At 44.7% G+C, this 27,749-nt stretch overlaps 1 protein-coding gene across 2 annotated transcripts; it reads left to right on the plus strand.

The window, feature by feature from the left end:
* The first annotated feature begins 919 nt into the window (after nt 1–919).
* Nucleotides 920–27,435, plus strand: EGFL8 (EGF like domain multiple 8). Of its 2 annotated transcripts, XM_058171710.1 has the most exons (9): nt 920–1,067; nt 1,866–2,002; nt 5,977–6,096; nt 10,706–10,818; nt 12,079–12,174; nt 13,331–13,495; nt 20,714–20,790; nt 22,221–22,362; nt 26,301–27,435. In XM_058171710.1, exons 2-9 carry the CDS (start codon nt 1,902–1,904, stop codon nt 26,348–26,350), a joined length of 864 nt encoding a protein of 287 aa, XP_058027693.1. In that variant the 5' UTR covers nt 920–1,067; nt 1,866–1,901; the 3' UTR covers nt 26,351–27,435. The 2 variants fall into 2 exon arrangements, with proteins under 2 accessions (XP_058027693.1, XP_058027695.1); XM_058171712.1 differs by lacking the exon at nt 12,079–12,174.
* Nucleotides 27,436–27,749: the final 314 nt, after the last annotated feature.

The following is a 27,749-nucleotide window of genomic DNA, read 5'->3' on the forward strand; positions in this document are numbered from 1 at the left end:
AAGCCGACCAGGTGTCCCCTTTCCCTTTCTCTCTTGGTGGCCCTCTTGTCCTTTTCCCCTTAAGGAACAGATGCAATGTTCTTTCAGACCCAAAACAAACCACGCAATCTCGTTTCCTTAGCCCCGTGCAAAATTTTCAAAATCCCCCCCGTAAAGTTGGCAGGACAGAGAGGAAGCCGAAGGATACCCAGGTTTTGAGCCAGCCTCCTGGGGACTTTTCCTCAAGGTTCAGAATGGAGGTGGTTCTCTTGCAGTTTTCCAGTCCAGCTGAGTCTTCACCGTCCAGTTTTGTGGGCCTGCCAGATCTGGGGTTGACGTGAGGGCAACCTCAGGCGAGAGGCTTAGCGGCCTGGCCCACCCAGACATCCCCCAGTTCTTGCGCTGGGAGGGCTTGTGGGAGTCAAAGCGTCTGGCTGGAAATCTGCTGGTTCCCTTTTTTTTTTCTTTCAAAAAGCCGACATCTGTGGGTGATATTTTCCGTCAGGGCCTGAAACCGGTTCCTGCCTTTGTCCTATTGTGAAAAGCCACCACGGTTCTCAAAGGCCTTCACGGTGCTCTGTCTCTTGCCGGTGACGCCCTGCACTGCCATTTCGCACCTCCCTCTCCTTCACACCCCAAATATCTCGGTTTGGGGGGGGGCTCTCTCTCGCTCTCTCTCCCCCCAGAATGCCCTGCCACCCCCCTCCCCAAGCCCCTGAGCGTGACAATGGGCCCATGTGTTTCCGTGGGGGGTGAGGAATTCAAAGGGGGCGGAGGGGACAATGGGACCCTGTCTGGGCCACTCGCCTCCTCGGCGGGACCAGGGTCGGAGGGCCATGACTCATGCCAGGGGATGAAATGCCAAGGGGCACGGGGGCTTTGCCATGCTGCAGGGGTATGTGGAAGCCATCCAAGAGAGGTGGGGACTTGGCAGCTCCAGTTCTCTCTCTCTCTCTCTCTCACACACACACACATACACACACCCCACCATCATCCAAGCCAGCCCGAGCCGATAACTTCACTGCAGTCAGCAGCTTTTGCTCTGGAGTCTCCAGGCTGGCTGAAGATACAGAGAGCCACGGAAACAGGTAGCCGGTGCCAGAGGGTCTGTGAGCGTGCGTGAGGGACTGGACAGCCTTTTAGGGACACGGATCCTGGTCATGCATGTATACCGCACTGTGAAGTGGGCAGAAAAAAATTTGTAATATGCAGGAGCTGCTTCTGTTTTAGCGATCTGAGTTGCAAATCTCTGGATCACCAGCAGAGGCAGCAACCTTTGAGTGCGCTGCGTGGCTTTGGCGCCCTCTAGGGGCCATCCAGAGCCTTGCAGTTCATCCCTAACTGTTTTTCCTGCCCTCTCCGCTCTTCTGCCTTTAATGGGAGCTTGAGAGCTTGAAATTGGGGCTTCTTCTGGGCTGCAGAAGGGAAGACCCTTTGCTTTCCCTCCCTCCTTCCCCCCCTCTCCCCCCCCCCCATATGTTGTCAGCATTTCGGTGATAAATCAGGGGTGTTAAAAAAATTTGTCTATGTAGTAGCATGGGGAAAATCTCAGCCGATTGTATCATGTGAATTTTGAGTAAGATCCTATAGAGGAACTGGATGCTCTGTGTTGTCATCAAATTTCCTGGGTGTGTTTTGCAAATTGTGACACACACGCACACCCCACTGCAGAGCTGTGGTTTCTGGAGAAGCCAAAGGATGACTGAGAGGCCCTTCTGAGTGGGGGGGTAGGGTGGGAGGATACCAGGGAACCCCTTTCTGCTGGCTAAGCATTAGGAGAGGGCCAAAGAGACAGGAAATACAGATATCGGGCCCCCCTCCCTCTGTGTTGGCTTTGTTTTATTTTATCGGTTGTCTTGCTTAACTTTTCTTCTCCGCTCCCACAGGTCCTGGGCGCCGAAGGTTTTCCTGCGCTCTGGGAAATGGGGAAGCTAGCCACCGTTCCCATTGTCCTGCTTTGTGGGAAATTCCTTGTAATATTCCTTCTAAGGGAAACGCTCGGCCAGAGCAAGCCACGAGAGGGGTAAGGCGATTTAGAAAGAAGGGAACTAAGTGGTGGAGTGATAATATTAGGCTCACACAGCAGCCAGAAGGTTCAAGCCCTAAGCAATTCCTCTTTACCGTTCTTGGGAAGAGTCTGAAAAAATTAGTTATGCCTTGAAAACAATCGAGAGACCTGTTTGCGTAAAAAGACAACCCTAGCGTGAGTTAACCACTCATTCGGCTGTGGTGGGCTTCCGTTGGACTTGGTGCACTGTGCTGACTCAGCAGATGAAAGCAAAGATGAAAAAGAAAAGAAAAGAAAAAAAGGAAGTCCCGTGTTTTTGATGGGAACTAGTGTCTGTGGAACTCACTGCCACAAGAATATCCTGACGATTGCAACACTTAATTTAAAAAGAAAAAAAAGATCCATCAAATAGGAGAATGATGAGTAATTCTTTGTTGTTCTTTTTTTCTTCTCGTGGCAGAGCTCTTGCTAAATTCTGCAGCTTTTTGAATAGAGGTAGTCCTTGAATTATGACCAGTCGCTTAACGAATATTTGAAGTTCTGACGGACCTATCTAGGGGTGACTTACAACCCAGATTTGAAGTTCTTATGGCCAACTCCCTGCGGTCATGTGCCCACACTTTGGGTGCACGGCAACCAGCCTCCATTTACAGCTGTTTGCGTTGTCCTGCAGTCACGTAATCCCGTTTTATGACCGTTTTGATAAAAACTGACTTTTACTTCTGATTTTGGCAAAACAACGCTCAGGACAAACCATTAGCTTGCTTAATGACTGTGTTGTTTGCTTAATAACTGCGGTGATTCTCTTAGCGACCACCACAAAAAAGGTCCTAAAATCAAGTCAGTTATTTGACCGCTTTACAATTGTCATGACTTGATGGTAGACTCCATTATGGTCATAACCAGGGGTGAAATCTACCTACCTTCTCTACTGGTTCAGAAGTGTGCGCACCACCCGTGCGCGCGCCATTGTCACGTCCATTTTTTGACCCTCTGTGCATGCGCAAAGCCTTCTGCGCATGCGCAGAGGGTCAAAAATGGGTTACTTCCTGGTTTTAACAACATCCGGGCAGGTGGGCGGAGCCTCGTGCTGCCACCGCTACCAGTTCGCCAAACCACGTGCCGATACCGCTACCAGTTCGTGCAAAGTAGACAGAACCGGCAGGATTTCACCACTGGTCATAACTAAGGACTTCCTGTAATAGTGATAATTGTTAATGTTACAATCCATTGATTGTTTTCTTGGCAACTTTTTTGAAAGTGGTTTGGCCCTTGTCTTCTTCCTACAGCTGAAAGAGTGATTGGCCACTAAGTCACTTTGTGCCTAAGGCGGGACTTGAACTCACAATCTCTCACTGTTCAACCTAGCAACTTGGACTACGGCTGTGTACCATTTGGCTCTAATAATAGTCGTAATTTTTAAAATTAATGATTGATTCTGTGCCCTCAAATCGGTGTCAACTTTTGGTGACCTCCATAGATGGACCTTCTCTCAGAAACGCAGGTAGTCCTCGACTTACGACAACAATTGAACCCAAAATTATTTGCTAAGTGAATTTTGCCCCATTTTATGACCATTTTTGTCACAGTTGTTAAGTGAATCATTGCAGTTATTAAGTTAGTAGCACGGTTATTAAATGAATCTGGCTCCCCCCTTGACTTTGCTTGTCAGAAGGTCGCAAAAGGGGATCCCATGACCCCGCTTCACTTCAACCGTCATAAATATGAGTCGGTTGCCAAGCGTCTGAATTTTGATTACGTGACCGTGGGGATGCTGTAATGGTCATAAGTGAGAAAAACGGTCATAAGTCACTTTTTTTTCTAGTGCTGTTGTAACTTCAAATGGTCACTAAGTGAACTGTTGTAAGTCAAGGACTACTTGTAGTAGCGTTACTCACGGAAACTGCTTTATATTACTTTGCTCCCCAGCAAGCAGCTATTTAAATGTAGAAAAAAATTCTGCTCAAAAAAATGTTACTTCTCTGTTATTTTTTTTTTTAATTTTATTTATTTGTCACAACAGTATATATAAGCATAAGCCTGAAGTAACTATACGATATATAAGTGTATATATAAGCATAAGTATGTAATAACTATACGAAATTGGGTACAATCTTTGTATACAAATTGACTAATTTTATTACCTAAATTGATTACATAAATAAATAAATATTACAAGTGACTAATCGGACTTCGTATTAGCACATCTGGTACTTGTGGAGCCTTTTCCAATGGTGTCCCAAAGCTGCTTTTTCAAGAGGCAGCTGGACTTTCTCTGTTTTTCCTTGAAGACGTTTCGCTTCTCATTCAAGAAGCTTCTTCAGTTCTGACTGGATGGTGGGAGTGAGGGACGGATGGATTAAACCTGTAAACCCTTCACACAGGTATGGTGGTTGAAGGAGGATCCTTCCATTCCACACACCCCCTTTCCATTCAGTCAGAATTGAAGAAGCTTCTGGGATGAGAAGTGAAATGTTTTCCTCAAGGAAAAAACATAGTCTAGTCGTCTTTTGAAAAAGCGGCTTTGGGAACACCATTGGAAAATGACTCCTGGTTTTGTTTTGTTTTAGCTTGAAAAGCCTCTAGAAGGAGTGAGAGATACTGTGAACAGGGAAGCCCTCTGCAGAATTTTTCTCTCTGTACCGGATTTTCTCCGCTCCAAACTGCACACCTGAACTCGGTGGCTCCCTTTTTCCAGGTGATGTGCAATGGTGGGCTGCAACCAGTTTAACAACCGGTTCTGTGAGCGCTCGGATGCGTGCCTAACGCGCTTGCATGCAGCGTTCAAAATACAGCAATTCGAAGCTCAGCTGCTTACCTTTTAAGGCAAACCCGGTATGTGGAACAGCAGAGGTGCAGATATCAGTTCTGCTGCCCCAAATCAGCTGAGCCAGAAAGAAGGAAATATAGGACAGGATAGGGCTGGTGGTAGGTGGGTGGGGCCAGCTGATCATCGGAACTACCGATTCACTCAAACCGGTTCGAACTGGCAGCAGTCCACTGCTGGTGATGTGTGAAAGAGAAGATGAATTGCTAGAGGGAGAGAATTCAGAGGAGAGGATGATGGGTTTGGTGTTTGTCTGTTTGTTTCTTCAAGTCAGGGTTGACTCCTGGAAGCCGTGTGGACCAATCCCTGCAGTTTTCTTGGCCAGCTTTCAGAAGTAGGAGGCCTCCTCCTCCTTCCTAGGACTGACTGGCCCAAGATCACCCGGCTGACACTGGGCTTAAGGCAGGATTAGAACTCACAGTCCCCTGGTTTCTACCCGGGAGCCTTCGCCGCTGGGGATTCAGCTGGTTCAGACCGGTTCGGGTGAATCATTAGCTCTGATGATCAACTGAGAGCGAACTGGTTCGCTCCAATGATCAGCTGGTCCCACCCGCCTGCCCCTGTGCTATACCGACCTATATTTCCTTTGTTTGAAGTGCAGCTGATAGGCGCAGCAGAGCGGGTTGCCGTTCCTCAGCTTTTTTATTTATTTTATTTTATTTTTTATTTTTTATTTATTTATATTTTTTTTTATTTATTTATTTATTTATTTATTTTTATTTTTATTATTTTTTATTTATTTATTAATCATATTTATATACCGCCCTATCTCCCGAAGGACTCAGGGCGGGTCACTGGGGTTACTCACTGGGGCTGCAGTAGAAGGTAATTTTTAGAGCTGTTTTCAAATGTATTGCACACGCACAGAGTGCATGTTTGGCACGCATGCTCAGCGAACCGGTTGTTACACTGGTAAGTTTTAGAGCTGTTTTCAAACGCACTGCGCGTGCGCAGAGCATGTATTTGGCGCATGTGCTCAGCAAACAGGTTGTTACACCAGTTGAATCTCACCACTGCTTCACCACTATATCAGACTGGCTCCGTGAAGAATTTAGCCAAGGGTAAAACGTTCTCCTGCTGCTCTAGGTTTTTTCTGACCAATTCTGTATGGATTAGGAGAGACAAATTTGCTTTTTCAGTGTCCTTCCATTTCTACCCACAGCCGAGTGTGCGCCCGAAATATGCTGAGAATCCCCTTAGCCTACAATGAGACGTACGCCAAGCCCCAACACCAGCCATATTTGACGCTGTGCCCAGGACCTCGCGTGTGCAGTTCTTACAGGTATGATCAAAATTTTGGTCAGACGAAGATTCAAAAGGATCTGAGGGTCCTATATTTGTGGCAGAGGAGAAGGAGAACTACAACAGGCTGGCTTGGTGGCTCAGCAGTGAGACACTGGGGAAGCACAGCAGCATCTGCATTTTCTGCGTCACATGAGAAAAGTACATCTTCCTTCCCCTGTCCTTACCACTTTATAAAGAGGGACGATCAAGAGCCTTCTGTCCTATGGCATGACTGTCTGGTTTGGAAGCATTACTGCTTCAGACAGGAAGGAGGTGCAGAGAGTGGTGAGGATGGCAGAAAATTTTATTGGTAGTTCACTTCCTTCTATCCAGGACATAGCATACAAGCAAAGCTTGAGCAGGGTCCGCAGAATTATCTGGAACGCTACATGTCCTCTTCACAACCTGTTTTCCTGGTTACCTTCTGGGAGGAAGCTTTATGGTATCCAAAGCAGAACATCTAGATTAAGCCACAGTTTTATTCCATATAGCATCAAACTTGTGAACTCTCAAGTTTCCTCTTTCCATATTTGAATTTCTATTCGAAATGATAGATGATAGATAGATAGATAGATAGATAGATAGATAGATAGATAGATAGATAGATAGATAGATATTGACAGATGGTAGACAGCTAGCTAGCTAGATAGCTAGCTAGCTAGATGAGAGATAGATATAAATATAGAGATAGAGATATGCATATTTTTGTATATATTGTTAGATAGATGATAGATATAGATAGCAGATAGATGATTTCCTGATGGTTAGAACAATTAATAAGTGGAACAACTTGAAGTTGTAAATGCCCCAACACTGGAAATTTTTAAGAAGATGTTGGATAACCATCTGTCTGAGATGGTGTAGGGTTTTCTGCCTGGGCAGGGGGTTGGACTAGAAGGCCTCCAAGGTCCCTTCCAACTTTGTTGTTGTTGTTGTTGTTGTTATTATTATTATTATTATGATTGTTAGATATAGATAGATAGATAGATAGATAGATAGATAGATAGATAGATAGATAGATAGTAGATAGATAGATATAAATGTAGAAGTAGATATATATAGCATGTGTGTATATGGGTTTTATATATGTGTATGGGTTGATAGATACATTTTCTTTGAGAGCAGGCAGCAGAATTTCATTTTTAATATGGGCCAGTGTGTTCACAGTAAAAAGAATGACAATAAAGGTTATCTTATCTAACATTCCTATTTAATGGAAATTTTTAGATCAGCTCCTCTAATGCTTGTCAAGTCCAGATGTCGTGTTCTACCACTCCCACATAATACTTCCAATTATAAAGGGATTTGGAGAATTTAGAGAGGGAGTTCTCCAAAGCAGCGTGGAATTGCTTGCAAGGGCTGTGTAACATTTAGTAATGCTAAGAGGAAGTTTTGGAGTGTGCAGGACCTGTTTCAGATTGTCAGGGAAGGCAATTTCACTAAGCAACCTCTGTTGCTGTTGTTCTGCCTCTGCTTCTGTTTTGTGTCTGATGTAATAATTGTAGCCTCTTTTTCAAACATGATTTCTTTGGAGGTGTATATTATTATTCGGCTGTACGGATACTCCTCGGCTTAGAGCACAGTTGAGCTCAACATTCCCACTGCTAAGCAAGATGGTTGCTAAGTGAGTTTTGCCAAATTGTGCAACTTGTCTTGGCACAGTGGTTAAGTGAATCACTGAAGTTGTTAAGTTGGTAACACGGTTGTAAAATGAATCTGGCTAACCCATTGATTTCGCTTGTCAGAAGGTGGCAAAAGGTGATCCCATGGGATCCTACAAAGCAGTGGTCACCAACCAGTAGTCCGTGGACCACTGGTGGTCCGCGAGAAAATTTTGGTGGTCCGCAGAAAAATTATTTGCATTTTTTATATTGTACTAAATACTATTTATCTTTTTAAAAAAATTTATATTAGTGGTCCTCGGGATTTAAAATTATGAATTTAGTAGTCCCTGAGGTCTGAAAGGTTGGTGACCCCTGCTATAAAGGTCATAAGTGTAAAAAAAGTCATAAGTCACTTATGTGCCACTTATACGATTGTTTAAGACCGTCATCCCCAACCTGTTGAGCCTCTGGTGGCTCAACAGACTAATGCAGTCTGTTATTAACACAGCTGCTTGCAATTACTGCAAGTTTAAGTCCCACCAGGCCCGAGGTTGATTCAGCCTTCCATCCTTTATAAGGTAGGTAAAATGAGGACCCAGATTGTTGGGGGGGCAATAAAAGTTGACTTTGTATATAATATACAAATGGATGAAGGCTATTGCTTGACACAGTGTAAGCCGCCCTGAGTCTTCGGAGAAAGGTGGGATATAAATGCAAATAAAAAATAAATAAAAAAAAAACCTTTGGGGCTTGGTGGCCCGACGGGGGGGGGGGGGGGAGAAGGACTGTGAGAGCAACAGGCAGGCATACATGCGCGCAGCTTGTGCGTGCATGTGTGCTGGCCCGCCACTCGTACGACTTGAGTTGCATGCGCACGCACACCGGTCTCCACTCATGCAACCCAGTTGTGAATAGGCCCCGGCTTGGTAGTTGGGCCGCTTCTCAGGGGTTGGGGAGCCCTGGTTTAAGATACCAATTAAATATCCCTCTGTTTGCCAATTATAAATGGGAGTCCAGTGTTCAAGGCCAGTTGATTGAGACAGGTAGGCCTCGACTAATCACCAGTGGTGAAAACTGAACCGGTTTACTTCCGGCTCACTGGCTGCGCATGCGTGCTGCATGCGCAGTGCGTACCATGCAACAAATGCAGTGCATGCCAAAAGGAGCCATGGGGTAAGTAGAACAGCGCGTGGGGGGTGCTGATCAGCTGTGGCGTGCAATCTTTTTTTTTACTGCATTTTTTTCACAACCTATTTGGCCGAATAGGTTGTAAAAAATGATTTTAAAAGTTAAAAAAAAAGGCTCTGATGATCGCGTGGCTCAGCTATGATTGTCGGAGCCTTTTTTTTTTATCTTTTAAAAGCATTTTTTTAAAAGAAGTGGCAAGCAGGCAATTGGGTGGCCACGGGCAGGGCAGGGGGCAGGGATTTTTGCTAACGGTTCTCCAAACCACCCGCCGCCATCGCTACCGGATTGGCCAATCCAGTCCGAACCGGGAGTATTTCACCCCTGCTTATGATCATTTGTCTAACAGACTTATTACAGTGGCATTGAAAAAATTTACTTCTGACTATTGCAGTGTCCCAGAAAGAACATGACTGCTCCCTGATCCCTTGCCAGCTGTCATGCCTTTATAGCAATAGCACTTAGACTTATATACCGCTTCACCGTGCTTTTTACAGCTTTCTCTAAGCGGTTTACAGAGTCAGCATATTTGCCCCCAACAATCTGGATCCTCATTTTACCCACCTCGGAAGGATGAAAGGCTGAGTCAACCTTGAGCCTGGTGGGATTTGAACTGCTGAACTGCAGCTAGCAGTCAGATGAAGTAGCCTGCAGTACTGCACTCTAACCGCTGCACCACCTCGCAGTGGTTTATGATGGTTGTAGTATCAAGGGGTCTCATGATTTGTGACCTTCCCAGCTGGAGTCTGACAAGCAAAGTCATTGGGGGAAGCTGGATTTGCCTAAAAATTGTGGCAAAAAAAAGGGGGGGGTCATAAAATGACCTTAGGAGCCTTGGTGGCGCAGTGGTTAGAGTGCAGTATTGCAGGCTAACTCTGCCGACTGCCAGCAGTTTGATCCTGAAGGGCTCAAGGGTGGCTCAGCCTTCCATCCTTCTGAAGTCGGCAAAATGAGGACCCCGATTGTTGGGGGAGCAATAGGCTGACCTTGTAAACCACTTAGAGAGTGCTATAAAGCACTATGAGGCGGTATATAATCTAAGTGCTATTGCTATAAAATAAGGCGTGACTTAATGAGTGCATCATTTAGTGATGGACATTCCAGTTTATTTTATTTTTATTTATTTATTTTGTCACAACATCATATAAAAAATTATTTAGTATATAAACATATATATGAGTAAATATTAGGAGGTATAAGCATATATATATATTTGTTTTCTGAGGTTTTCGCGGGTGTTTGTATGTAGGTCTTTGGTTATTCGGGTTTTCTCCCGCATAAAATTGGAAGTGTCTTGGCGACGTTTCGACGAAGTCTCATTCGTCATCTTCAGGCTTCAGCTTCGTGCTTCTGGGAGCAATGTGTGATTGCAGCTGTTCACACATTGCTCCCAGAAGCACGAAGCTGAAGCCTGAAGATGACGAATGAGACTTCGTCAAAACGTCGCCAAGACACTTCCAATTTTACGCGGAAGAAAACCCGAATAACCAAAGACCTACATACAAACACCCGCGAAAACCTCAGAAAACAAATATATATATATATATATATATATATATATAGGAAGAAGAAAAGAAAAACAATAGGACAGGAACGGTAGGCACGTTTGTGCGTTTATGCACGCCCCTTGTGGTCCTCTTAGGAATGGGGTGAGTTCAAACAATGGTCATGAGTTGTGGACTGCATGTAATTAACAGCTAATGTCCTTCCTTTGTTGTAAGTGCTCCTGTGCCGGAAATTAGATGGGGAAAATAGATGGGGTTATTTGAAGTTCTGTCCACTCCGTTCAAGAGAATGACCATGGCTTCTCTTCTGTAGGACGGCCTACCGGGTAGCCACGCGACAGGTGAGGAAAGAGATTTTACAGGCCCACATCATTTGCTGCCCAGGATGGAAGAAACGTCACCTGGGAGACACTAAGTGCGAGGAAGGTGAGCGCTCAAATCCCGTAGAACAATTTCCGATGGGCTTCCTATGCGCTAAATACAACCCCGTAACAGATGGTTAACAGAGGGATTTGAAGAGTAGGGGAATGTTTAGTTTAAACTGTTGACTCTTCTCTCTGTCTCTCTCTCTCATCTATCTTCCATCTGCCTGCCTGCCTGCCTGCCTATCTTTCTATCTATCTATCTATCTATCTATCTATCTATCTATCTATCTATCTATCTATCTATCTGTCTATCTGCCTGCCTGTCTGTCTATTTATCTAGAATTTTTTATTGGCCAAGTGTGATTGGACACACAAGGAATTTTTCTTAGTGCATCTATCTATCTATCTATCTATCTATCTATCTATCTATCTATCTATCTATCTATCTCTATCTATCATCTGTCTATCTGTCTACCTACTCAACTAGGTAACATCATCAGCGCTAGAGGAGAGCGGGTGAGGGTTTTCTTGTTAGTTCCTTGATTAGGCTTAGCAACAGAAATTTGGGGGCTCCATTGTGGTCATAAGTCATGGGCTATCTGTACTTCAGCCCAGGCAATTAATTTTTTTTTAAAGGCAATTCTCCAGATAGAACTTAGAATAACTTTGTTGTCACTTTGAATGTTCACAAATCGGCATACAAAATTACATTGCATACAGCTGGCTCTCAAAGGGTCTCCACCTCTAATATAAACATAAACATGACAAGATAAATAAATGCATACATACATAAAGCTAAAGCTAAAGGTTCCCCTCACACATATGTGCTAGTCGTTCCCAACTCTAGGGGGCGGTGCTCATCTCCGTTTCAAGGCCGAAGAGCCAGCGTGTCTGAAGCCGTCTCTGTGGTCATGTGGCCGGCATGACTAAATGCCAAAGGCGCACGGAAGCTGTTACCTTCCCACCAAAGGTGGTTCCTATTTTTTCTACTTGTATTTTTTACATGCTTTCCAACTGCTAGGTTAGCGGAACCTGGGACAAGTAACGGGAACTTACCCCGTTACACCGCACTAGGGATTCAAACCGCTGAACCTCCGACCTTTTAATCGACAAGCTCAGCGTCTTAGCCACAGAGTCACCACGTCCCTTAAATAGATAAAGACATACATATGGTACATACAAAATTATGCATGCATCCACCTATATTATATGACATGGAGATAGGAACACAAAGCAACCACTCTTGGGACTAATGAACATGGTTGGTACATTAAGTGTGGAGACACCCGGTGAGCCTTCCCCCTCTCCTTTCTCCCCCCAGCCATTTGTCACAAGTCATGCCAGAATGGAGGCAGCTGCATCCAACCAAATAACTGCCAGTGTCCGCCTGGCTGGGGTGGACGGTATTGCCAGATTGGTGAGTGGAAGGCAGGCATCTCAGGGATTTGGTTCCTGGTCCTGCGTCTTCTCCCTTTGCTCAGATTTTCTTCTTCTCGTACCAGGCCGATAGGCAGGTTTCTCTTTTCTCTTTTGTGGGCCAAATCTGACCAGTGAGCAGTGGATTTTTTTTTTAGAAAAGGATGGGGTTCTAGTCCTTATGATTATTGAGGGCTATGTAGAAAATGTATGCAGCTTGCCTTCAGAAGTCGTGGGAGCTTCATCGCCGGAAGCTTTTCAAGAAGACTGCCATCTGTCAGAAATGGCGTAGGGCTTGTGATGGCGAACCTATGCAGTGGTGAAATGTAAAATTTGTTACTACCGGTTCAGTGGGTGTGGCTTGTTTGGGGGTGGGGTAAATATGACTGGGTGGGCGTATTTCATTGAGGGCCGTATCAGGTTTGTGCTTGATCTCGGGAGGAGGAGGGGGGAGGCATGGCCAGGATGAACGTGGCCAGCTGGCCATCGCTCGTTTCCAGGGTGCCTGCGGCGGTCTGAGAGCTCTGCTAATGAAAACGGGCTCCCAAACTCTGTTTTCGGCTGCGATGGCCTCCTGCAACCCACTGCCAGTGAAAACGGAGCTCAGGTGGGCTGCCCATGGCCCTCCTGAGCAGTGGTGGGTTTCAAATTTTTTTACTACCGGTTCTGTGGGTGTGGCTTGGTGGGCGGGGCATGGCTTGGTGGACGTGGCAGGGGAAGGATACTGCAAAATCCCCATTTCCTCCCAATCAGCTGGGAATTGGGAGGCAGACTAGATGGAGGCGGGGCCAGTCAGAATTTTTACTACCGGTTCTCCGAACTACTCAAAATTTCTGCTACCGGTTCTCCAGAACTGGTCAGAACCTGCTGAAACCCACCTCTGCTCCTGAGCTCCGTTTTCACTGGCAGAGGCAACATGGGCTGGTCCTTCATTGTTTCCAGGATGGCCCCGCGGGCTAGATCTAAGCACCGTCCCGCGAGTCTTGAGTTTGACACCCCTGCCCTAGCCAAATACAATGGTTACCATTCTTGGTCAGGGTGATGCATGTATCAGGATGAATATTGTTCCAGAGGCCAAGATTTGGCCGGATGAGGATATCCCAGTTAAAACTCACCGTTCTGATCACTTTTTAATTTTTTGCTTCCGGTTTGTTTAGATGTGGACGAGTGCAACACGCCGCTTGCTCACTGCGCACAAGACTGTCTTAACACTGCTGGCAGCTACAAGTGTCAGTGTCGGGCTGGGTACATCCTTGAGCCAGATGGCAAGAGCTGTCATCTGCTTCCCACCGGCCAGGCTGTGCCTCTGCTCGGCACCAAAGGTGGGTGTTACGTTGACTTGCAGTGTGAAAAGACTTGCTGGGTGTAAAGAAACAATGGATAGAAACTGATCAAGGAGAGAACCAGCCTAGAACTAAGGAGAAATTCCCTGACAGTGAGAACAATTAACCAGTGGAACGGCTTGCCTCTCAAAGTTGTGGGGGCTCCAACATTGGAAGTTTTTATTATAGTTATTATAGAATAGACCTGGAAGGCACCTTGGACATCTTCTAGTCCTGCCCTGTTTTACGACTTTTCTTGCCACGTTTGTTAACTGAATCACTGCAGTTTGAAATGTAACCAAATGTTGTGACCCAGGCCCAAGTAGGTAAACTCAGTCAGTTTAAAAACAAACAAACTTTATTAGAACAGCTGAGAATTAACTCATTTTCAGCGTAGTCCAAACTAAATCAAAGCAAATTCTTCCTAACACAATTCATCAGTCTTATCACCAACCTTGGTCTAATTGGGCAAACTGCCAAAGGCTTTTCTTGGCAAAAGTTCAAAAGCAGAAGACGCCGACAAGAAATAAATGCAGCAAGTCACTGTTGGGGGCGAATCATTGGCCCCAATGGAGAGGGTGCGCAATCTGGGTGTTCTCCTGGATGGACGGTTGTCTTTTGAAGATCACTTGGCGACCGTCTCCAGGAGAGCTTTTTACCAGGTCCGCCTGGTCCGCCAGTTGCAATGCTCTCTACATGGGGCTCCCCTTGAGGTGCACCCGGAGACTTCAGTTGGTTCAGAATGCAGCTGCGCGGGTGATAGAGGGAGCCACTCGTGGCTCCCATGTAACACCGATCCTGCGCAGGCTGCACTGGCTACCTGTGGTTTTCCGAGTGCACTTCAAGGTGTTGGTTACCACCGTTAAAGCGTTCCATGGCATAGGACAGGGATATCTTCGGGACCGCCTTCTGTTACCACATGCCTCCCACCGGCCGGTACGCTCCCATAGAGAGGGTCTTCTCAGGGTGCCGTCAGCCAAACAGTGTAGGCTGGCGACCCCCAGGGGGAGAGCCTTCTCGGTGGGGGCACCTACCCTCTGGAATGAACTTCCCCCAGGACTTCGACAACTTCCTGACCTCCAGACCTTTCGCCGCGAGCTGAAGACATATCTATTCTTCCGAGCAGGACTGGCTTAAATAGGGTTTTTAAATATGGATGTTATTGGGGTTTATTTTATATTTTGTATTGTATTTTAAATTTAGGCTATATTGAATAAGTTTTTTAAATAGTGTTTTTATTGTAATATATTGTATTATTTTATCTGCCTGTTCACCGCCCTGAGTCCTTCAGAAGAAGGGTGGTATAAAAATTAAATAATAATAATAATAATAATAATAATAATTATTATTATTATTATTATTATTATTATTATTATTATTATTATTATTTAGGTTGGGCATTCTACTGCAAAAATACGACAAAAAGACTACATATTTGACTGTGGCTAGGATTGTATTTGCGCAACAACGGAAGTGTGAGGAGATCCTGTCAGATGAGAGGGTAATGCAGAAAATAATGGAATGTGCAGAAATGGACAGATTAACCTTTCTTATTAAGGACAGAGAAGAAACTGAATATTGTCTGACGTAGGATGTATTTTATCAATGTATGCGGTGTAATATTAAGGGGACGCGGTGGCTCAGGGATTAGGACATTGAGCTTGTTGATCGAAAGGTCAGCAGCTCAGCGGTTCGAATCCCTAGTGCTGCCGTGTAATGGGGTGAGCTCCCGTTACTTGTCCCAGCTTCTGACAACCTAGCAGTTTCGAAAGCAGGTAAAAATGCAAGAAGAAAAAATAGGGACCACCTTTGGTGGGAAGGTAACAGTGTTCCGTGCGCCTTTGGCGTTTATTCATGCCGGCCACATGACTATGGAGACGTCTTTGGACAGCACTGGCTCTTCAGCTTTGAAACGGAGATGAGCACCACCCCCTAGAGTCGGCAACGACTAGCACGTATGTGCGAGGGGAACCTTTACTTTACTTTACTTTACCTAGAGAATAGGAAGATGGTTGTTAAGTGGATCTGGTTTCCCCATTGACATTGCTTGTCAGAAGGCCGCAAAAGGGGATCGCTTCACCCCGGGATGCTGCAACCATTATAAATATGAGTAGGTTGTCAAGCATCCAAATATAAATCACATGACTCATAAGTTGAGGCAGTGTCGGCAGACCTATGGCAGAGGTGACGGAAGCAGCATGCGAAACCATCCCGCGAAGAATGCGCGGCTTTGCTGGCTCCTCTTCTGCGTTCCTGTGATCACACATGCGCCGGTCAGCTGGCTGTTGCGCCCGCAGGAGTGGCAGAACCCGAAAGAGCAGCATTCTGGCACATGTGTGCAGGCCAGAACCCGACCTTCTGGGTTGACGTTGTGCGCATGAGCGATGGCCAGCTGTTTGTCGGGTGTTCTTCCATGCCAGTATCTGGGTGTTTGGGTGCTGGCTTGCTCCATGCGCGATGGACCGCCACTCTTCCGGTATCGCTGCTCCCGCGCACGCGAAGGCCAGCAGGGCCACGCATACCTCGTGGGACGGTTTTGCGTGCCACTTCCAGCACGCAGGCTGGCACACGGGAATGTCAAAGGTTTGCCATCACGGCTATAGGGGATGCTGTGAAGGTCGTAAGTGTGAAAAACGGTCGTAAGTCACTTTTCTCAGTGCCACTGTAACTTCGAACAGTCACTAAATGAACTGTTGTAAATTGAGGACTATGTCCTACACAAAACACACTGGTAATTCACACTCTCAGTCGGGGGAAAAGTGTGAAAAACAGTCATAAGTCGCTTTTTTCAGTGCCGTTGTAACTTCGAACGGACACTAAACAAGCTGTTGTCTTTTTTATAAAAAAATTTAAATTTTCTTTTAATACAAACATTTTATCTTACATAAGACAGTGTGTCATTCTGAGTATAAAATTCTTTGTGTCTTAAGAATTAAACTTACCACCATATTCATTTCTTACAATCATTCTTATATAGAATAGAAATGAACAGAACAGAACAGAACAGAACAGAACAGAATAGAATAGAATAGAATTTTTTATTGGCCAAGTGTGATTGGACACACAAGGAATTTGTCTTGGTGCAGATGCTCTCAGTGTACATAAATAAAAGATCATCAAGAATTCTAAGGTACAACATTTAATGATAGTCTTAAAGTACAAATAAGCGATCGGGAAACAATCAATACCAATATAAATTGTAAGTGATAAGTTATGACTGTAAATCATACAGTCATAAGTGGAAGGAGATGGGTGGTGGGAACGATGAGAAGATTAATATTAGTGCAGATTTAGTAACTAGTTTGACAGTTTTGAGGGAATTATTTGTTTAGCAGAGTGTTGACGTTCGGGAAGAATCTGTTCCTGTGTCTAATTGTTCTGGTGTGCGATGCTTTGTAGCGTCGTTTTGAGGGTAGGAACAGTTTATGTCCAGGATGCGAGGGGTCTGTAAATATTTTCACAGCCCTTTTATTTATTTATATTAATTTATTTATATTAATACTAAATAATAATAATACTGATAAAATAACATAAACCTAACATTTCTCTTCTTTACTTATCTATTTTTACAATATATTGCTTTCATATTTATTCTCTAACCATTGATAAGCTGTTGTAAGTCAAGGACTATCGTATCTTCCACCCCACTGAATTTCTCTCTTACTCCCGGTGGTAGAAGTGAAGCTCTTGCCTGTCCGACTGGATGTCTTCTGTCTATCCATTCTGTATATCTTGACTTTTGCTTTAGGAAGACCATTTTGTGTAGGCCATCAACAGCCAGCTGTTGACCTTAGAAATGTATTTTGACATCCCTTTTCTGCATGGCTGAATTGTTAGTGAAACTCTAAAGTGCCTGACAGTCGCCTAGCTGTGTCTGTTTCACATTTCTACCAACTTTCACATCCTCAACCCATGGCAGAACGGAACCTCACCCAACAGCTGGGACTTTCCTTTGGACTCAGCAAGCAGAAGCGGAAGCAAATAGACTTGGAGGTCTTCTAATCCAGCCCCCTGCCCAAGCAGGAGACCTAGGGGTGAAATCTAGCAGGTTCTGACAGGCTCTGGGGAACCGGTAGCGGAAATTTTGAGCAGTTCGGAGAACCGGCAGCAGAAATTTTGAGTAGTTCAGAGATATACCACCTCTGACTGGCCCCAGAGAAGGGTGGGAATGGAAATTTTGCAATATACTTCCCCCAGGAGTGAGGTGGGAATGGAGGTTTTGCAGTATCCTTCCCCTGGAGTGAGGTGGGAATGGAGGTTTTGCAGTATCCTTCCCCTGGAGTGAGGTGGGAATGGAGGTTTTGCAGTATCCTTCCCCTGCCACGCCCACCAAACCACACCATGCCTACCAAGCCACGCCCACAGAACCGGTAGTAAAAAAAATTGGATTTCACCACTGAGGAGACCCTATAGCATTTCAGACAAGTGGCTGTCCCGTCTCTTTTTAAAAACCTCCAGTGATGAAGCACCCACAACTTCTGAAGGCAAAGCTGTTCCGCTGGTTAATTAGTCTCACTTTTAGGAAATTTCTCCTTGATTCCAGGTTGCTTCTCTCCTTGATTTGTTTCCCATCCATTGCTTCTTGTCTCGCCTTCTGGTGCTATGGAAAATAAACTGACCCCCTCCTCTTTGTGGCAGCCTCTCAAATACTGGAATACTGCTACCATGTGTCCCCCCCACCCCTAGTCCTTTTTCCTAGTCAAACCCAAATCCTGCTACCGTTCTTCATATGTTTTAGTCTCCAGGCCTTTAATCCTCTTAATTGCTCTTCTTTTTTTCCCCAAAGTCTCAACATCTTTTTTTTTATAACGTGGTGACCAAAACTGGATGCGGTATTCCAGATTTGGCCTTACTAAAGCTTTATAAAATGGCACTAATGCTTCATGTGATTTTGATTCTACGCCTGTTTATACAACCAAGGATAGTATTAGCTTTTGGGGCTGCCACCGCATGTTGTGACCCAGGCTCAAATAGGTAGTAGTAAACTCAAGTCAGTTTAAAAACAAACAAACTTTATTAGAATAGCTGAGAATTAACTCATTCTCAGCGTAGTCCAAACTAAATCAAAGCAAATTCTTCCTAACACAATTCTTCAGTCTTTTCACCAACCTTGGTCTAATTAGGCAAACTGCCAAAGGCTTTTCTTGGCAAAAGTTCAAAAGCAGAAGACGCCGACAAGAAATAAATGCAGCAAGACAAGGCTATCAACATTGTTTTCCGGCAAAGAGCCCAAACGCCATTGCTGGTCTTTTAAGCTTTATGGGAGGGGCCAATCTATAAATAAAAATATTATTATTATTATTATTATCATCTCTTGGCCCTACTCCCGAGTCGTCCTCTTTGCTTTAGCTGCTCTTGCCTTCTGGCAGCTCTTCTCATGTGTGCATTAGGAACAGGCTCCTCCTCTTCCTCTGCCTCACTACTGTCGCCTCTGGAGGCTCCGGAGTCCACACCTCACTCCCAGATGGCACTGGTCCCACCTCTGCCTCCGACGCAGAGCCCTCATCCGGGCCTTCCCCAGCCTCCAGGACTGGCCCATGTTCTTCCTCAGCCTCATCACTGTCCGACTCCGTTGCCAGCTCTGCAGGCTGCTGGCGTACCACAACATTGCACACTGCTGGCTCATGTTTACATGATTGTCCACTAGGATTCCAAGGTCCCTTTCACAATTACTGTCTTTGAGCCTCCTCGTCTCATGGCAGAGCAGAACCTCACCCAACAGCTGGGACTTTCCTTTGGCCTCAACAAGTAGCTCCTGGTTGATACAGGGGGAAGTGGCAGAAGCACCCAGAGCTGTTAAGCAGCTGCACAAGAGAGAGTCTCAAAGGGCACTGAATGCATCACCCTTGTTCTTATTGTAAACACTCCGGTCTGTGGTCATTTAGCTGCACAACAAGAGTTATGCACAGCCCAGTCTGCATCTGGTGCTTCTGTTTTGGTGTCGAGGTGCAGATCGTGAGGGCCGAAGCCCTGTGAGAAGGTGATGCATTCAGTTTCACAACTTCTCTTTGTGCCAGAGGAAATGCTCTTCGCCGACCAACAATGTGGTCGGTTTCTCATTACAGCTGGATATTGTTCAGCTTGTGTAATTTGCAACTCCTCCATAAATAAGTTGACTGGGTGTTGAGCGTTGCACTTGATGAACCTCTTTTCTTTTGCGGAAACAAGTTTCTAGCTCCTAAAACTTCACTACGTCTTTGAAAGTGTATATATGTCATTGTTTGTTAAGTTTCTAGTCTGCTTCTCTTCCAGGGGCTTTTGATTCTCAGAAGGAAGTGAAGGTGCTGTCTGGGCATAAAAAAATGAGATAGGAAACAAACGGCTTGGCAAAAAAAAAAAATATCGAAGCAATTCTAAATATATTTGCATATATATATTTCCTAGATCAGCGAATCTGAGGTTTGATAAAACGTGCATGGTATTACACTACAGGGTTCCGCAGGTTTAAGATCTGTCAACCATCCACAGATAAAAAGGTCCATGTATAGGTACTTACAACCAGAGGTGGGTTTCAGCAGGTTCTGACCGGTTCTGGAGAACCAGTAGTGGAAATTTTGAGTCGTTCGGAGAACCGATAGTAAAAATTCTGACTGGCCCCACCCCTATCTATTCTCTGCCTCCCAAGTCCCAGCTGATCGGGAGGAAATGGGGATTTTGCAGTAACCTTCCCTTAGATTGGGGAGGGAATGGAGATTTTGCAGTATCCTTCCCCTGTCACGCCCACCAAGCCATGCCCACCAAGTCACACCTACAAAACCGTGGTAAAAAAATTTGAAACCCACCACTGCTTACAACGGTTTGTTTAGTGACCGTTCAAAGTTACAACAGCACTGAATAAGTGACTTATGGCCATTTTTCAGTTATGAAAGCTTTTGCAGCATCCCCATGATCACGTGATCAAAATTCAGATGCTGGGTAACTGCTTCACACTTATGACCGTTGCTGTGTCCCGGGGTCACGCAATCCCCTTTTGCAACCTTCTGACAAGCCAAGTCCATGGGGAAGCCTGATTCGCTTAACAACCAGATTACTGACTTTATCAACTGCCACGATTCGCTTAACAACGGTGGCAAAAAAGGTCGTAAAATGGGGCCAAGCGCACTTAAACGTCTTGCTTAAGAACAGCAATTTGGGGCTCAGTTATAATCGTAACTCGAGGTCTCCCTGTACTCGTTTTGGCAAAGTTCCTCTCACGTTTTCTTCCTTCTTATCTTGCAGTGCAAACTTTAGGGATTCAGGAAACAATTCCCAATGAGATCCAGGAGCTTCAAGCAAAAGTGGAACAGCTGGAAGAGGTGAGGCTCTCTGCTCTCTTGAAAGATACCACTCTAGAAGGAAGGTTCTGGTCTCTCTTATTTATTATTTTATTCGTTACATCTATAGGCCATCCACCTCCCTATCTAAAGTGACTCTGAGGGACTTTGCAGCAGTCCCTCCATTTTTCTTTCACTATGGTGAAATAGTGAAGGGGTTGGGGCTAGAATGAAGATGCAGGGTCCTCGTCCCGATAAACCCCTTTTATTTAATTTACAGTGAATTCCTCTCAAGCAAAGTCTTTCCTCTCCCACAGTCTTTTAAGGTAGTTCACAATTACCGACCTTTATCAGGCTTGGAGAGTATCCAGGCCAATATCTTTCAGACACCGCAATACCTTTCGCTCTTCTTTTATTCCCTCTGGGAGGGGCCATTCATCATCCACCTGTGGCCTTACTCCCAAGTTGACCCTTGTTCTTTAGCAGTTTCCTTTGTCTGGCAACTCTGTGCATGAGCACACTGGGAACAGGCTCCTGCTGTTCGTCTGCCTCACTGATGTCTGACTCCGAAGGCAGTTGATACCTGTCATACGACCCTGGCACCATCTCTGCCTCTGACGCAGAGCCCTCATCAGAGCCTTCCCCAGACTCCAGGACTGGCCCATGTTCCTCCCCAACTTCCTCACTGTTCGAATCTACTGCCAGCTCCGCTGGCCACTGGCAGGCCACAACAACCAGGGGTGGGGCACTATGGCCCTTTTATGACTTGTGGACTGCAACTCCCAGAATTCCTGAGCCAGCTCCCAGAATTCCTGAGATAAAGCGATAGCTAGCTCTATTCATAGGCAAAAATTCCCTGCAGCAAAGTCTGAACAAAGGTAGGATTAGCCCTCAGCCGCAATAGGAATTGCCCAACAAGCCCTTCATTGCATCAGCAGACCAAACTTAAACCAAACATAGCTCAGACAAACTCCTAGGATTTGAACATGGCCCCATGGAAGTCTGACAACAGCCAATAGAATACATGTTCTTGCACAGGAACAGGATGTTCAAGTGCAAAGCCCAAGGGAAGGTATAAATACTTCCCACTCTCAGCTCCATGTGGTTAGCTGCCCAGAACCATGTGCTTGGTGGTCCTACTTCCCCATTAAACCCTCTTTCCAGTCTCCATTTTGTCTCCAGTGTTTTTCTCCCGACTTGGAACTGAACAAGATGGATATTTCTTCCAACAATAAATAAATATGTGTTGACACTCAAAAGGGTTCTCAATTAAATGACAGGAATCCAGTCTCCCCAGGCAAATGGGGATATTGCTTGGTTTCTTTGATTTTGGGGCGGGAGGGTTAAAATGGGTTTTAAAATGGGAGGGATTCAGGGTTTCTCCGCGGGGAGAGGAGACAAAGTGGGAAGCGCCTCGCTCAGAAGGCAAAGAAGATTCTTAATAAGCGATTTGGGTCCTTCCCTTTCCTCAGCGCCTGGAGCAAGCCATCTCTATCTTGCCAACCTCCGTGGAGCCCACCCAGATCAAGGAGATGTGGAACCGCCTTCGTTACTTGGACCATGTGGAATCCCTCAGCGAGCAGCTCCTGTTTCTTGAAGAGAAACTGGGAGATTGTGAGTATCGGAAAGTCCCTACCCACAAATAATTACAGACAGTCCTTGACTTGACAACTGTTCGTTCAGTGACTGTTCGAAGTTACAACGGCATTGAAAAAAGTCACCACCAGGCTTTGGATTTTACTTGAGGGTAGGATTCTACCTGAGGGTAGGACAAGAAGCAACGGGTGGAAACTAATCAAGGAAAGAAGCAACCTAGAACTAAGGAGAAATTTCCTGACAGTTAGAACAATTACTCAGTGGAACAACTTGCCTCCAGAAGTTGTGGGTGCTCCAACACTAGAAGTTTTTAAGACCATTTGTCTGAAGTGGTGTAGGATTTCCTGCCTAAGCAGGGGGTTGGACTAGAAGACCTCCAAGGTCCCTTCCAACTCTGTTATTCTATTCTATTCTATTTAGGACTATTGCAGTGTCCCCATGGTTACCTGACTACAGTAAAATTAGGTGGCATTAATGATGGTTGTAGCATATTGGGGTCACGTGATTGTCATTTGTGACATTTCTGGCTGGTTTCTGACAAGCAAAGTAAAGGGGACAACACAGATTCGCCTAATGACCACCATGACTTGCTTAACGAGTGTCGCATAAAATGTCATAAAATTATAAATTGACACTTAATGGCTACAGTGCTTAGCGATGGCAGTACAGTTAGTCCTCCACTTACAACAGTCCATTTAGTGACTGTTCGAAGTTACAACGGCATTGAAAAAAGTCACCACCAAGCTTTGGATTTTACTTGAGGGTAGGATTTTACTTGAGGGTAGGATTCTACCTGAGGGTAGGACAAGAAGCAACGGGTGGAAACTAATCAAGGAAAGAAGCAACCTAGAACTAAGGAGAAATTTCCTGACAGTTTGAACAATTAATCAGTGGAACAACTTGCCTCCAGAAGTTGTGGGTGCTCCAACACTAGAAGTTTTTAAGACCATTTGTCTGAAGTGGTGTAGGATTTCCTGCCTAAGCAGGGGGTTGGACTAGAAGACCTCCAAGGTCCCTTCCAACTCTGTTATTCTATTCTATTCTATTTAGGACTATTGCAGTGTCCCCATGGTTACCTGACTACAGTAAAATTAGGTGGCATTAATGATGGTTGTAGCATATTGGGGTCACGTGATTGTCATTTGTGACATTTCTGGCTGGTTTCTGACAAGCAAAGTAAAGGGGACAACACAGATTCGCCTAATGACCACCATGACTTGCTTAACGAGTGTCGCATAAAATGTCATAAAATTATAAATTGACACTTAATGGCTACAGTGCTTAGCGATGGCAGTACAGTTAGTCCTCCACTTACAACAGTCCATTTAGTGACTGTTCGAAGTTACAACAGCACTGAAAAAAGTGACTTAGGACCGTTTATCACACTGTTGCAGCGTCCCCATGGTCACGGGAATAAAATTCAGGCACTTGGCAATTGACGCACATTTATGACTGTTGTGCTGTCCCAGGGTCATGTGATCCCCTTTTGCGACCTTCTGACAAGCAAATTCAATGGAGGAAACCCGATTCACTTAACGGCCTTGTTAGCTAATTTAACAACTGCAGTGATTGGCGTAACAAAACGTGTTAGTTGTAAAATGGAGCAAAACTCACTTAACAAATTTCTCACCTAATGACGTAAATTTTGGCCTCATTTACTGTCGTGAGCTGAGGACTACCTGTACCAGTCCCAATTGTGGTCCTAAGTTTAGGACAACCTGTATTGGTTGTCTTGTAGCTTGGCAATTTTGTGAGAGAATCCAAGCCTTAAAAATGCACAGTCCCAGGTTCAGGCCTTCCTACTTCCTGGTTTGGCTTTGTAAGGTAAAGGTAAGGGTTCCCCTCGCACATACGTGCTAGTCATTCCCGACTCTAGGGGGTGGTGCTCATCTCCGTTTCAAAGTCGAAGAGCCAGCGCTGTCCGAAGACGTCTCCATGGTCATGTGGCCGGCATGACTAAACACCAAAGGCACACGAACGCTGTTACCTTCCCACTAAAGGTGGTCCCTATTTTTCTACTTGCATTTTTTTACATGCTTTTGAACTGCTAGATTGGCAGAAGCTTGGACAAGTAATGGGAGCTCAACCCGTGATGTGGCACTAGGGATTCGAACTGCTGAACTGCCAACCTTTTGATCGACAAGTACAGCATCTTAGCCACTGAACCACCATGTCCCTTGGCTTTGTAGGGAAACAATAATTTGGCTGATGTTAGACCAGGGGTCTCCAGCCTTGGTCCCTTTAAGACTTGTGGACTTCAACTCCCAGAGTTCCTCAGCCAGCTTTGCCAACTCTGGGAGTTGAAGTCCACAAGTCTTAAATAAACCAAGGTTGGAGACCCCTGTGTTAGACTATGACTCTCATCGCATTGACCATTGGTCACAGGGCTAGCAATCTTAAGGGAGATAGACTGCTGTAAGTCAAGGACTATCTGTACTGCTATTACCAGCAGAAGACTAAAAGTAAAGTCTTACACTTAGGCAAGAAAAACCAAAAGTACACATATAGATCAGGTGAAACCAGGCTTAGTAGCACAAATTGTAAGAGGGATCTTGGAGTCTTAGTAAACAACCAATTAAATATGAGCCAGTAGTGCGTGGCAGCAGCCAAAAAAGCCAATGCAACCCTAAGTTGCATTAACAGAGGGATTCAATCAAGATCACATGAGGTTCTAAGACCACTCTATAAAGCCTTAGTTAGTAAGACCACACCTAGAATTCAGCATCCAGTTTTGGTCACACTATAAAAAAGATCTTGAGACTCTAGAATAGTGGTAGTCAACCTGGTCCCTACCGCCCACTAGTGGGCGTTCCAGCTTTCATGATGGACCGTAGGGGTTTTGTCCAATACTGAAGCACTTTCCTTTTTTTTTTAATTTAATTGACTTTTTTAAAAAAAATCATTAGGTTTTCATAAAATTCCCCGTGACAATTTAAATTTCTGAAAATATACTATTTGTATCGCCCACACATAAGTTTAGTTCACGTTATGTAAAGGAAACTAAATGACGCTATAATGCGACCGCAAACAAAAGAGCCTCGTCCCAGAATAGCTCGCGTATCTCCCCCCACACCACCAGCTGTAACAGACAAGCAGAGCTGGTAGCCAGTGCCTCCCCCCAAACCCAATCCACGATGCGCGAGAGGCATGCGCAGATGACGATACACGGCACATTACTGTGGAACCGATTGGTGGTTAGAAAATTTTACTACTAACAGAGATACAAAAGTGGGTGGTAGGTATATAAAGGTTGACTACCCCTGCTCTAGAAAAAGTGCAGAGAACAGTAACAAAGATGATTAGGGGCCTGGAAGCTAAAACATATGAAGAACAGTTGCAGGAACTGGGCATGGCTAGTCTAGTGAAGAGAAGGACCAGGGGAAACGAGATAAGAGTATTTGAGGGGCTACCACAGACAGGACCGGGTCAACCTATTTTCAAAACTATCCAAAGGCCAGACAAGGAATAATGGTTGTAAACTGATCAAGGAGAGATTCAACCAAGAAACAAGGAGAAATTTTCTGACAAGTGAGAACCATCAACCAATGGAACAGCTTTGCCTTCAGAAGTTGTGGGAGCTTCATCACTGGAAGCTTTCAAAAAGAGACTGGACTGCCATTTGTCAGAAATGGTGTAGGGTCTCCTGCTTGGGCAGGGGGTTGGACTAGATGACCTACAAGGTCCCTTCTGACTCCAAACATTTCACCTGCCTGTTGAAATTCATTCTGGTTCATCAAAAGATAACTTGCCTTTCAGAAGGCAGAGCTTTGAGTGTCTTTATTAAACATTTGGAATCATTTCACTACACTAGTGTTGATATTAGTTCTGGTGCAGGAGAAGCCTGGGCGTAGAGTAAACCAAATCCCTCTCCAAATAAAACTTGGTTTGATTTCATTTCTAGGCTAGTATTTTCAATTCCCAAGCCTCATTCTTTCCTTTGGTGTCCTTACTCACAGGTGCCTGTCAAAATGATAAAAATGGCTTTGGCTACGACCTCACCCGGTGATGCCCGAATCTTGGGACTCAACCTGGATCAGCAGAAAACCAGCCTTTTTCCTCCCTAACTTTGCGCTGGTGGGTCTTGTCGTTAGAAGCTCTAATTAATTCTTTATTTATGCTAGCGGGCATGGCTTATTAATTGAAAACAAAACACAGCAGGTTGCAACTCTGCTGGATTAATTAAGAACAAAGGCTGTCTTCAAATCCCACCGAAAACTTCCAGATGTTCACTCCTGACAGCCGGTGGCATCCATCCAGAGTTAAGCCTTTTTATAGCTGCTTTAGTGGTATGAGAAACATTGTTTTAGAGACTTTTTGGCGAGTTTAATCTCGGGATGGGGAATTGGTGATTTGGCATATTCTGCACGTTTGACCCCTTTGGTTCTGATGGAGCTCCAAAATTGATTCAAGGATCCAGGTTAAGCCAACAGAGTTTTGTTATCTCTTTTAATTTTCTCCCAATTGCATTTCCTTGCTGAAATGTACATGCTATTCACGTGAGGGATCCGTGCCTCTTTCCCATCTTTTCCAAGTACTTTTCTGATGAGTTGTATAAACTGGCTATGTTGTATTAAGAGGCAATCCGGACCGCTGGCCGCCTCAGTACCTTCCACAAGGATGGGTGGGATTACAATTCACAAAAATCCCAGCCAGCCTGCAGAAGATTAAGCTAAAGGAATTGCTTGTTTGGCTAAAATCCTTCTTTGGGTTTGAAAGGACTCAGTTCTTATGAAGATCTATCTTTTATGCATATTTGTATTTGGTTATTGAACACTGAATTTTAATCAGGAAGTTCCCTGTTCCTGTTTTTTCCAGTCGCACTAGAATTCATTGTTACTAGTTTTTTAGACTTACTAAATCATTTAAAAGAGAGAGAGAGAGAGAGAGACCAAGAAGTCAATTTATGCCTATAAATTATGAAGGCAAACATCCTTTGTGATGGGCTTGTTACCTTGGTGGGCTGTTTTTGTTCTATTTTAATGTTGTTTTAACTCTTTTAAAATGCCTAAAGCCAAGTGTGAGTGAGTAGCCATAAAAATGGAAATAAGAAATACAAGTAAATAAATAAATTTGCTGGATTTAACAACCTAAGATTGCATGTTTCGTGTTATTATTAACCACAGAACTGTTATTGTTGGGTTTGTTGAGAATTCTTGAATTGTAGTCCTAATATTTAAATCACCAAATTAAAGCCCATTTTAGATAATGACTTGCAACTGTTCTCTTCAACTACAAGCTATTATCTTCTACATTATTATTCTCAAGATGTACCTTTTTAGTGTGTAAGACTTCAACTCACATAATCCAACGGGATGTAGTGGCTAATGCTGCATCCAGCACAACCGTTAGTCATGTAATAGCACATAAACAGCCTAAGAATAGAGGTCGTATTCACACAATACATT

This window comes from Ahaetulla prasina, chromosome 2 (genome assembly GCF_028640845.1).
Source record: "Ahaetulla prasina isolate Xishuangbanna chromosome 2, ASM2864084v1, whole genome shotgun sequence".
NCBI classification, from domain to species: domain Eukaryota; kingdom Metazoa; phylum Chordata; class Lepidosauria; order Squamata; family Colubridae; genus Ahaetulla; species Ahaetulla prasina.

What these genes read in the sequence shown, in the direction of transcription:
- EGFL8 (XM_058171710.1), top strand. Translation starts at nt 1,902, where the DNA reads ATGGGGAAGCTAGCCACCGTTCCCATTGTCCTGCTTTGTGGGAAATTC. An exon ending in AGACACTAAGTGCGAGGAAG is followed by an intron (nt 10,819 to 12,078) that starts GTGAGCGCTCAA and finishes TTCTCCCCCCAG; the next exon opens with CCATTTGTCACAAGTCATGC. An exon ending in TGGACGGTATTGCCAGATTG is followed by an intron (nt 12,175 to 13,330) that starts GTGAGTGGAAGG and finishes CGGTTTGTTTAG; the next exon opens with ATGTGGACGAGTGCAACACG.